The sequence below is a fragment of the Ischnura elegans genome, chromosome 10 (assembly GCF_921293095.1).
Source record: "Ischnura elegans chromosome 10, ioIscEleg1.1, whole genome shotgun sequence".
Classification (NCBI taxonomy): Eukaryota; Metazoa; Arthropoda; class Insecta; order Odonata; family Coenagrionidae; genus Ischnura; species Ischnura elegans.
In genome coordinates this window covers 54,481,686-54,494,599 of record NC_060255.1, presented here as the reverse complement: position 1 = coordinate 54,494,599, position 12,914 = coordinate 54,481,686, and the positions used below count along the sequence as shown (strand labels likewise).

The 12,914-nt window shown below is 38.2% G+C and overlaps 1 protein-coding gene across 3 annotated transcripts in view; it reads left to right on the top strand.

Moving 5' to 3' along the window:
- The window catches only part of LOC124166588 (poly(A) RNA polymerase gld-2 homolog A-like), a 54,817-nt gene that overhangs the window by 34,786 nt on the left and 7,117 nt on the right, over positions 1 to 12,914 (top strand). For all 3 annotated transcript variants that reach the window (XM_046544161.1, XM_046544160.1, XM_046544162.1), the window contains 2 exons: positions 1,563 to 1,691; positions 12,546 to 12,726. In XM_046544161.1, the coding sequence (XP_046400117.1) occupies positions 1,563 to 1,691; positions 12,546 to 12,726 (310 nt within the window). The remainder of the gene's footprint in view (positions 1 to 1,562; positions 1,692 to 12,545; positions 12,727 to 12,914) is intronic.

The following is a 12,914-nucleotide window of genomic DNA, read 5'->3' as shown; positions in this document are numbered from 1 at the left end:
AGCCTTTTTTGAATATATTCGCCGGGAAAGCATCAGATTTTACTTCAGAAACACAATTTATTGGAGTGCACAGTTAAAAAGGACAGTAAGTTTATGCATGGGCCATTGACCTGTGAACAGTGAAGTTGTGAGAAATGGCAATATTGGAACTGGAAGTTGCCGAATAAATAGGCCTCCACCTTACAGCGTGCACAAAGATGTACAAACATTGCGGAGTAAATGGTGAAGTTATCGGAAGGTGAGAGATAAAGCAGAGGGTGGGGAATGGGTGCTAAGTGGTGCTTAGGGCTTTTGCAGAGTTTGGTAATGAGAAAACGATGCAAAGGATGCATCTGAAGCCAGTGGCGCATCGAGGGGGGGCTTTTGGGGGTTAAAACCCCCCCAGAGCTCAGAGAAATTTTTAAGTTTAATCCATTTTACCTATTTGGATCATTATTACTTATAGATTAGTGTTAGGATTAATCAAATATCCATCAGAAGGCCGTAAAACTTACCATTTTGAACCCCCCCCCCCCGCAACTCCTGCTTACCCTTGCAGGTATGCAATACCCCCACACCCCTAAGTATTATTTGTGCCTAAAACCCCCCTTAGCCTTAATTCTTCGCTGCGCCCCTGTCTGAAGCAACCGAAAGTAGCATTACAGGCTTCGGGAGCATGAGATGAACCTATGTACTAACTTTGGCCGCAATCCATGGATATCCTTTGGCAGCAATAGACGGAGCGGAGTTTTGTCTTTCCTTGCATGTTCCTTATGGTGGGAACTATCAGAGTTAACTATGACCTTTACTTAGCCAGAGCGTCAAATTTCTTCCATACCCTCTGCTGTATAGGTCTCGGATGTGAACCCTTTGAAGCTCGAAGTGGAACGAAAACTCACCACCCTCCTCTGCGCTTCTACTTCCTGCTTATTACGTAAATATCGATAAAAAAATGACCTGTAAATGCAAACTACTATGTTTTTTCTCAATAATTTGTTTTAGAGGGGCACTTTCTGTGTGTTGGGCCCGGATGCAGACTTCTGTGTAGGAAGTGCATTGTTCATTGGACGGATCCGGGACTGGGCCAATGACTTCAAAATAGGGGAGTTTCCTTAAAATGTCATTGTATGGGGGTTCGTTGTAGAGAGGTTTTACTGTGTTTTTAATTGTTCTTTGTAAATTGTATGCATTACATTCTGTAAGAGTTATTTGTATACTAAATAGTTAGTAAAATGTAACTTTCCGATTGTAATTTTAGTGGAGTCCGATTACATTTCTTTGTTGCTTTTCCCATCACTAGTTACTATTTTAAAAGAAGCTGCGGTGAAGGAAGTGATTATGGAAAGTGTATGTTCCACTTTTCCATAAACATTTTCTTTATTGCTCATCATGATTGTATTCCTCTATCATCTGAATGTGTTTGGCGTTTTATCCAAATAAGGTCTTTTTTATACAATACTGTGTATAGTGTCTGATTCCTGCATGGCTTGTTTATTTTAGGTTTAAAGTAGCTCAATGTATTTTCTCCATGCTCTTGTCTCTATATTTTACCTCATGACTGATGTATTGAAATCTATTTGCAGTGGATTGGAGAGTCAGACCTTTGGTGCTAGTTGTGAAGCTGTGGGCTCATAAACACAACATAAATGATGCAAAGAACATGACCATATCCAGTTACTCCCTGACTCTCATGGTCATCAACTTCTTGCAATGTGAGTAATGGGCAGCTTTGATCATGAATGTTCATTGAGATTTTTGTTAGTGATATCCAGTTATGAGTAATTTTGTGCGCACCAGCTTGAAGACACAAATTTCCAAGGTAAGTATGGTCACGCAGGCAAATGTAGGTTTCAAGTTACTGACACTTTTGTGCCTTAATGAAAGCAAATAAATTTTCTACATGGCTGCTTGTATCTATTGTTCATTGTGTTATTCAAGGAAGAGAAAAAAGTTCCCACCATCTTTGTCCATTCTTCATCACTTTTGGGTGGCTGGAACAGATTTCGATAATAGTGCCAAGAGGCAGCAAAATTTATTCTAATTCAATGTACAGCAGACCCCGATTATCCGGCTGCGGTTTATCTGGGTTGTGGATTATCCGTGCATGATTTTTACTCTTGCTCAATTCTTTCCATGATCTTTATAAAAAAATAAAATCGGACGCAAAATCATCGGAATAGGGTAGTTCCCTTCATCAAAGAAAACGAAAGGCATTGATTGCGATTCGTTACCCACCATTAGTGTATTCATAATACACAAATTATTTGGTTTTTGAAATACCGGTTTAGACGAATGGCAACGGTCAATTTTATCCTCATTTGAAAAAGGCCAGATTGGTGCCCATGCGATTCCACTCCGCATGACGTCACAGGGACCTAGTTTCTACACGAGAGGATAGGAGTTATACATCGTCTGAGGTTACCAATGCATGCATGAGGCACAGAGCTCAGGGAAACATGTCTTAATAATCACCTATTAAAACTGGCTAAGGTCGGAAAGTTTTCTTCGTTTGATAAGGTATTAATAAACCTTTTTTAAGCCAAGCGCTACCAGCCAGCAAGGTACTCAGCTACCCACTAGCATCCTGCGTCCTATCAGCGCTCAGAGCCTCGATCAAGGTCACCTCAAAAGGCGGGAGGGGGAACCAGAAATGCGTCGCACGGACTTTTCCCATCATTTCTACTTACGCGTCGCATCTTCGCGCGCTTGAAATTTTTCACTTTTCATTTAATCGTGAAAAATAGATATCGTCATTTAAAAATCTAAAAGCGTGAAATACGCACTCCAGGAATAATGATCTTTCGATTGAGGCAATAAAAAAATAATAGGAAACCACCCTATTACTGTATGTTTTAGGTAAATTATAAGCATTGCAAGACATTTAAGTGAAAGTTTGGGTTATTCGTGTTTTCCGATTATTCGGACCATCTCTCCCCTTCATTAGCCCGGATAATCAGCGCCCTGATTATGTAACTGTGAGAAGGGTGAGAGCGATGTCGTTGCTAGGGGCAACGCGATTCCCACGACGGAAGGTGATAGCAGCGATTATGAAACCGTGATCGCTCCCTTTATCACGCTGCGAGCGTCATCGGCCTATCACGTTCGAATCCCATGATGACAAGCATATGCTGACATAAAAACGAGCACTAAATGCATATATTAGCAAAAAATTATTTTTTATTTAATTTAAAAATGCCCTGTAATCGATTAAAAACCAACATAATTCTTAATTATTTCAACTGGAGTGCTCTATTGACTTTATAGTTGTCCACGTTGTTCAATTGTTATATGCGCATTGTGGTGAATTCGATTGAGCAGCATTATTTTTACACAGCAAATTGGAAAGTACTGCTAATTGAAGTACATCCGTGATTCAAACGTCAATTACTTTATATCGAAGTTAAATTATCAACATTTGCCAAGTACGTTCTCCAACATATCAACATCGTTAAACTCCTTTTCAATTTTTAATCATCATAAATCAACTATTAACTAACTATTCAAATCGCTAGCGCGATTACACTTCCATTATCATTTCAACATTAATTAGTTTCAATTCAAGGTCACGACTTTTTGACCATTCTCTACGATGTAGCAAATAATTTGCAGCATCTCCAGGCGAGCATTAGCATAATAGATTACGTTATCACACATCTAAAAGTAATACTACACTTTCCCCATAACTTTACCGTAATATGAGTACTTAATTATAATATTATCTATTGGCGAAGCGAAGTACTTAGCTTTGAACTGCCTCCATTTTATGTTTTAGTTGTTTGTTATTGTTATTTCAAACTCTCCGCAGACGACGTATTCTCGGACAGAGATGTGTCGAAGGATTTCATTGGCTCTTCAGATTTCTCAATGATACCAACCTCATGCGCTCGTACCTGTATGATACGCGCGATGACGTTGGCTTACATGATCGCGTGATACAGCGGAACGTGATAGGAGAACGTGATGGTCATCTCTCGCCGTCGTCGCTGTCACATTTACATAATGGAGGTGCAGGAGTGTGCTGTAATTTCTTATTCCACTTAATTTTCAGGTCTCTGTGATAAACACCAACTTCGCTTTCTCAATACTTGGAAACAAACCATCACAGACTAGATCAATCCAACTTTGAGTTTTTGTTAGGTAAACAGCTGAAATTTGCATTAGTTTAAATCAATTGTACGGAAAAAAACTTACCATTTTTATAAGTGCTAGCATAATGTTACTGGAGTGTTATAGAGTTATATTATGCTTTAATCTGCTGGTCTACATCATTACTGATATTTTATTGTCTGCAATACTAACAAGTGCCTTTAAATTGTATTGAAACATCACCATAAAATTTTAATAACTGATATCTCAATGAGATAGGCATAATATCAGAGATCAATTAAAACAAATAAAAAGAACGAACAAAGAAATTGTTTCCTAGGAATGAGAAACCAAAGTTGGTTGTTATCACTAAGACCCTGAAAATGAAGTAGAATGAGAATTTACATTGAATTAGAATTAGTGATAGGTCAATTCCAAAATTTTATCGATTCCGATCCCGATTCCGATTCGGACATTTCGATTCCGATTCTACCGATACCGATTCCATCGATTCTGATGCCATAAGCTCCAAGAAAAATATCACTTAATTCCAGGCAACAAGAAAACCACTTTTAAAAATATTACTCTGTGAAAGAGTCAGTTGACAAAAGCATCTTTCATATTATTACTATGTAATTAAAATATAATAGCTAAATTTCAAAACAGAACACACCTGAAAAGTGGTGTTACATGATAGGTATTACTTTAGAATATTGGCACTCATAATATGTCGACAATACACCCATGTCTCGTATAGCGCAATTTCGATTAGCGCAATTTCGATATAGCGCAAATTCGTTCCTCGGGGAAACATTGCAACGCAGTGTAGCCTAATCAAAAATCTTAAACGCTCTCGTGATAAAACGTGAACTTGCGCCAAGTACACATGAAATTTCTATCAATTTACGCACATTAATGTTATTTCTTGCCTCAAATCTTCTTTTTTGTTTACATGTTAATCGAAATCCATTGCTGTGCTATGGCCAAAAGTATTACTCGTCATTGGGTCCAGATAGCCGGCCTACCGAAGTAATTTATCTCGTCTCCTTAACAGAACGAGAATAAATAATTTAGATCGTTAATTAAGCGTGGGGCTAGTGGAAATGAGTTTTTTTAAGCAATACGGTTTGAGACGTAATTTTTGCCGTCATAGGTTATCGGGCGATTGACTTCCAGGTAGAGGGTCTACGCTAAAGTCTTCAAGGTCATCGGTATTCACGAGGGAGAAATGGAGCGGTGGCCGAGTTGCGCTTGAATAGCATCAACACATAAAAGGGTCCGCTATAGTGTCTCAAACACAATGGCTTCGTTCCCTCCCCGTGGTCGTAGGCCTTCTGCGTCTCAGGAATACAGTTCAGCAGTAGAAGGTGATTTAGCTAGAGCCGTACAGAGTAAAAACCTAGAGAATATGGCAAAGAATAGGAATGCGTGTAGAAAAATCAAGAATTTATCAAGAAAAACCATAAACCTAGAAGAGGATTTGAAAGAGGTCAATTGCTTTGAAAATGGAGAGCGTCAAAGCGATATTGCGCGGAAGTTTAAACTCACGATGCCTTATTCTGAATAAAGACGAAGTTAAAGCATAAGTGACCTCAGCCGCACCAACTTCAACCAAGCGGTCTACACATACGGAAAGTTCATGGTGAATCAGTACAAAAAGACGAGAGTGATAATCGCTCCGAGATATTTAGTGAAAGCTCCGGTTGGTTCCAGAATTTAAACGGCAAGCAGGTATTTTCAGTGCGGCGAAATAAGGTGAATCTGCAAGTGTTGATAGCGCAGCCACCACAACATTTTCTAATGAACTCCAAGCTCTGATTGAAAGTGGATCCTTTTCCCCTCAACTAGTTTTTAGTGTTGACGAGACGATATTCTTTTGGAAAAGAATGCATTCTCGTTCATTCATTTTCAGGGAAGGAAAACGTGGGTCAGGTTTCAAGGCATCTAAAGACTGTTTCTCGTAGCTGCTAATGACTCGAAGGACTTCAAATTAAAATGATTTATCATTCATAAACTCCGCTAGCTATGAAATGGCATTCAAAGTAGTATTTTCCTGTCATTTCGATGAGCGACAAAAGGGCCTGAGTGACACAATAGTTGTTTTTAGACAAGTTTGAAAAATCTTCAACTGCCGGCAACGCATTACGATCCCCTGAGATAGCAGATGTTAGCCCACCCGCACGACAGGAGGGAATCTCAAAAGCACGTAAGAATTTTATTTAACGTGATTAAAAGTCTTTGAATGCGTGCATACTATCTTTAAAGATGTTTTAAACTATAAACATTTATATAAATAATGTTTTCTAAAGCTTTTTATGGGAATATAGATGTTTTAGAGGAAATTCAATACCCAAGACCTATGCTACCAGGAACGCATCCCTATCTTCCCAATGTTAAAACGCTCTCGTATAACGCAAATTCGTATAGCGCAAAGACCCCAAGGAACGCATCCCTTGCGCTATACGAGACATGGGTGTATATATATATCCAAACTACAAGGGAGAGACCTGAGTACAGAAATTTTCATAGCTTTAATAAAGACAACATACTACATTTATGAATCATGTAATATTTGGCCCTTTCAAATTCTCAAGCAGAAAAACCAATTATTCTACATGCTCAGCCAGCGGGTTTTGACGTCTCCATGTTACAGTATTACTGCCTGCAGAAAATTACCTTTTGCTACACATGTGTGTTATTGGGCAAGTACTTTCCCACAAAATTGCAAGATTTCGGAGACTTTGGAATTTTTATTAAAAATTATATCAACGATTTTTTTAGATCTTGAATCTTCATGGAATTCAAGTGGACGAAGCGAACAACTATAGAACTAAACTTTAGTTTTGTAGAGCCAAAAAAAATGCTATAATTCTCACGTCATTTAATCAACCTTAAAATCTCTTGCTTTTTTTAAGTTCAAGAAAGAAACTAAACGCTACAAATGAATATCACATCAGACGGACGCAGTAATAAAAAAAGCTAAAAGAGCCTTGTGGTGTGAAAACTCCCCCTACTCGGCGAAGGTGGAAAGGGAAAAAGGGTATCGGTTGTTGCCTTTCACGGAAACAGTTCATTTTTCTCTCTCTTAAGCATGCTGACTTAATCTCTTCACTTTACTTCAATACCCGAGGCATATTTCTTACGTGTGGGATGGTTCCGAAAAATATCCAATCCTTAGTATTTTCACTCGAGTAATGCGCTAAATGGTCTAGTCGATCTATACATAATCCTTTTTAACATCCTCAGTTTAGTGTTTTAAGTAAATGAAGACGATTATCCATGCTTTAAATGACGATTTTCAAGACTAATGTTTTAAAAAACTTGAAAAATCGGCCTCAGTTACCGAGCCTTAAAGTTCCGCAGCGTGTAGCTCAGCCTTGACGCGCGATTGAAAAATCGCTCTTATTTCCTTCGTCGCAAACTTTTTTCTCAAGATTTCTACTTAGTACTCTTTAGAAATCTCTACTTTATATTGTGGTTCAAATTTTCCGAGTTTTATTTTTCGTAAACGAAAGATAATGTCTACTTTATGTCAAATTTCACGTGAAAAACGGGTCGGCCATTTTGCGTTGTAAAACCAGACAGATGAGAGCCAAAATCTTCAAAAGCCATTGAAAGTATAGGCAAAGCACCAGATCAAAGGAATATTGCGCTTTTTATTCCACAAAACTCATACCAACGCAAAACCACTGGGATAAATTCAAAGATTGTTTGAGGAAAAACGATATCTCGCGTGGCATTGAAAAATTGGTCATGCTTGCGCCTCTGTATCTCACTAAAGGTTCGTATTTATGTAAAATGGCATATAAATCAATATTTGGTAATGATTTATGAGTATTTACACTGAGTTTCAAGTCTATCCCCAAAAAGGTCATTTTGGACTATATTCCAGCTTTTTCCGATTTCGGACCAGTGTGTGCGGGGTAGGAAGACGATCGGCCGCCGCGGCTGGCGTAAAGGTATTCGGCGCCCACGTCGACAACTATAGTGTATTCGGCAAGTTGAAACTACCATGCCAAGCCATTGGAATGACTCATCAGCTTTAAAAACTGCATTATTACATGAGTTTCATGATAGCGCTTCCTGTTGGCAGATTGCTGGACCTACTAGCCTCTAAAGCTCTGTAACCTTAATTACTCGACTCGACATTCGTAATGCTACTCGAAACTCTCGAGTCGAGTACCAACTACTCGATCGACTTGAATTTTCGAGTACTCGCACATCCCTGGAAGATATGTGTTTTGTTATTACGATTACGTGGCGCGAAAATTCAAATGACTATTGGAAACGCGGTCGTATATTTTGTTGTTTGAAGTACTACTGGAATCGGAATCGATTTTTTGCTTTGGCAAGTACTCGTTTTCGATTCCGGTTCTAGGCCGAGAATCAAGGAATCAAAGAATCGAGGAATCGAACCGACCCATCACTAATTAGAAGAAATTTTGCTGCATAGTGGCACTATTATCGAAATCTGTTCCAAGTACCTGGGGATGACGCCTCTGCGTCGAAGCTAGTTGTACCGCGAAAATAAATTGGCGGATAGATACAAAGTTTGTTCTTTTTAATTGTTGAAATGAACTTCCACAAGGTTGAGCCTGAGAGTGTAGAGATTATAATATCAGAGTTGAGAATTGAATGACGATCATTTCTGTGACCAATAGAGAAAACTAAAGCTTTTTTAAGAATATAATGTCACGAAAGCTTAAATAGAGAATGATAGTTTTTACTCTATTTTGATTGGTAGATATGTATTTATTTATTGGTCAAGGACTTTTGTCCTCTAAGAACAAAAACAATTTACTTGTACAAAATCATAAAGTACATTTAAACATAGAATTAATTAACCATAAAATCATGAAATCAACTCATTTAAAATCATGAAATCAACTCATTTAAAATCATGAAAACAACTCACTCGTTGTGAGCAACAAACTAACAGGACAATAGGGAAGTGCACTAGTGTTTCAAATGCACCAAACACATTTTTTAAATTAGAGTTCAGAATAACATAATGTCGTAAAACCACAGTTTAAATCCTAATAGTGAATAGTTGATTCGAGATGACCGTCTGAAATATGGAAAAATTCAAAGGCCGCGAAAACGGGTGTCCATGTTGAATATTGGCCGTGACGTCACAAGGCAGTAGCAGAAGGCAGCTTCTACACCGTTTAGTTCTACCACTATTATTGCATAGAAAAATTACAGAATTTGAGGGTATCCGTTTTTTGCTGTCATAAAATATCTTCAGATTATATATGTGGCTGCTTCTCTTTTGAGTAAACGACTTCATCATTGCGTAATATATTAATATTCATTTACGTGTCAACTTCAAGTTTGGAAAGAGTAGTACGAATAGCACATTGAATCTTTAATAAATGCATGATGGCATTTATTTTTCGCTGGGTATATTTTGGCACAATGCCGTTTATCATGCCAAAACTTTTTTTGTAAGAACCGAGTCAAACTAATAAACCTATTTCAGACGTTTGCTGCAAGACTTATTCGTTGCGTATGTATTCACGCCGGCCGGAACGTTCGCCCTTCGCTACTAGAATCATGGGATGTTAGCCTTATTTCCGAGCTGGCTGGTTGTTGCAATGGTTCGCTGTCCAGGATGGGTTCAAGAAAAGATAATCTTGGTTGGGAGAAGGAAAATTCCAACGATTTATAAATGGTATACCAAACTTTGATGTATTTATGGTTACTGAATTTTTGAATAAGGAGGACAGGTTCAACGCTCCATAGAAATGCGAGACGTTAAGGCTAACAAGGGGAGACCGCGTACCTTGCTGCATATTTTTCAATTAGGGTGTTAGTTAGTCTGTAATTAATTAATTTTCATGCGTTACTTTTTACAAGTTATATATATAAATCCAAAATATCCACAATTTACTAATGGGTCGGTTGGGGTAGTGGTTGAGTGCACGCTTCAAAGGAAAGATGTAACCCGAAGGACCGTGATTCAAGTCTACGTGATGGCATTATTTTTTATTGCCTTCATTGTGATCATACGGAGTCTAGTTTATCATTAATTATAATTTTAGCAATCATTGACATGAGACAATTATTTTATCGTCATTATGGCGTTTAGGTATTTTAGCAGTGTCATTACAAACGCCGAGATACGATGACTACAAGGGTTGGTGTGCGCTAAAATGTTAATTTTTTCTTTGCTTATACTGACCAACTTCCACATTAAAAATGAAAACCACTCTTGCAAGAGCACATACCATTAAAGGCTCGCGGCAAGCAACAATATGCGTACAGGCATAATTAATAAGAACACAAAGCGAATATAAAATGCCATACATCTCGAACACTTGTAATTCACATTACTCCAAAGGGAGTTTACTTACTCAGTACATACCTCAGTACCTTGTACTCAGTACCTACCAGTTTACCTCAGTAGCAGTGCTAAAAGAACCATTCTGAAATATAATTTCAACTAACAAATAGGATGAAATAAAAGTTGATAACCCTGGACCGGGCGCGCTGGCGTATAAAATACGTCAATCTTTGAAAACCAAGGATTTCGACATTGTACGTACATTCTGGGCTATAATGGTCTCGTGTATTCTTACAATGTACTTTGACTGCCTATATTGCGAGTTTTCAAAGTTCGAGGTATTGTAGCTAATTTTTTAGATCAGCAAGATGAACCCGTCACCAGTGGAGTACAAATTACGCCGCGCGACCTGCCGTGTACCTTCATATCTGTATCACCTATAAATGTACTAATTTCAACAAATAAAGATTAACTTTAACAAAAATCGTTTGTTATCATATATGCACATATAATGGGCAAAGTACGCATTTTGCCCGGTCGTGTAAAAAAACAGTCGCGCCATAATTCTTTAACCAAACTACTTTCAGTTTATAAATTACGTAGGTCTACGCGGAAGATGCTATATTTTGACTCAACACACTTTCTGATGTGACTGAGGTACCTATTAAGTAAATTATTATAATATAAATATCAATTTGATCTTACAATACCTTCAAATGATCTTCAAAACAGAATATCATCGATAGGTAAGAGTCAGGAGCAGCCTTGAACCATTTATTCCGTATAGCTTGTGCTTAAGGCACGGGAATGAATATCTTCTCCAGGCTTTTGTTTCGACGTCGAGATGAAATTTGGAACAAAAAATCATTTATAATTCTATTTTGAATTCATGTTTTCGGTACTAGACGACATTTTTAGGAAGCAAACTCCACCGATTCCCGGAAACTCTCGCCGCGCTAAAGAAGGCGACGGAATACAGCGATACTCCACTGGTGACTACTGCCTTGTGACGTCACATCTCAATCAAGATGGAGGCACTGTGTTTCAGCGCAACATGAAATTTTCCGACTTTCAAAACGTTTTAAAGTGCATACCCCAGATGCAGAAAATAAAAGTGACTATACTAATGTTTCTTTTTTAGGCTAAACTTTCAAATTCAGCAATAAAAAAAAATTAGTGCACTTCCCTATATAACAAAAGATGCACAAAGGTTAAGAAAAAGACTTCGCTGAAAAAGCTTCGCTTTCTTAACCTTTGTGCATCATGAAGGAGTTTCACCATGTTACGCCAACCACCATCGCATAACAAAAGAGTTGAATTATACAAAGTTCAAAGAAAAAAAAGAAAAGAAAGAAAAACATATCATACACAATGTTCTAGCGACAAATAACAGAGAGCAAAACCAATGAGGAAGAAGGTTTAGGAATAGCATGAAGTTACATAATGAAAAGAACAAACAAACAAAGAAATATAGGTGATATACATTTTTCTGCATGCAACCAATAAGTTAAAATGAGGCAGTTAGTAATTGTGCGAAAAATCCACAGAGAAAAAATCATTCGCCTTGACCGGGATTCGAACCCGGATCCCTCGATTTCCGGTTAAAAGTTATCACCGTGGCTAGTCCAGGTATACTTAAATTCGTCAAAGAGAGAACACCTATATGTGTTCAAAGTTCGGACTATACTCTCCGGCTGTGGCGCCGTGCGCACGATTTGGACTGCTCGTCGCATAATATGCTCAGCAGTCGATACCACCTTGTCCGGTATAGTCCACAAATTTCCACAGGGAAGAATGACGCCTCGGTAGCTTAATTGGCTAAAGCACTCGGCCGGAAATCGAGTGATCCGGGTTCGAATCCCGGTCAAGGCGAATGATTTTTTCTCTGTGGATTTTTCGCACAATTGTGCATTGCGGGTGACTCCCGTAAAAGTTATCACCGTGGCTAGTCCCGGTATACTTAAATTCGCAGTTAGTAATAATAAACTTCTGCCTTAAACGATTTCAAAAAACTAAATATTTTCAACTTCATCTGGTAGATTATTCCAGATATTGGATCCTACAACTTGGAATGGTTTTTGGAAAGAAGTTGTACAATGAGTGGGATAGTAGATGAAGTTTGCATCTGATCTTGTTGTCATAGTAGTAATATTAGGCTTGACTCTATTTTGATAGCTGTGTTGTATTTGTCTAGGTGGGGTTAGTCCTCCTGTGCTGCCTTGTTTGCATTCCATGTATCTGGGTAAATTTTCTCCTCATCTGGACCTACACCGGATCAACCTAATGGAGGAAATGGCCCCTTACAACTCAGAAAACACTATGGCATTGGGAGAGTTGTTCCTAGGATTCCTACGCTATTATTCTCTTGACTTTGAGTAAGTAGTTCCACCTCCTTGCTTCATGTTTTAGTGCTTATGACTGTACTGCGTAGGTTTAACATCCATTAACATTGTGGTTTTGTTATTATCTTCATGCTGTAAATTAATTGCTTTCATGCTCCACTAGGTGAAAGATTGGTTCTGAAAGTTAGTTTTTACTGGTATAAGTCTTAAGAATGTATGGT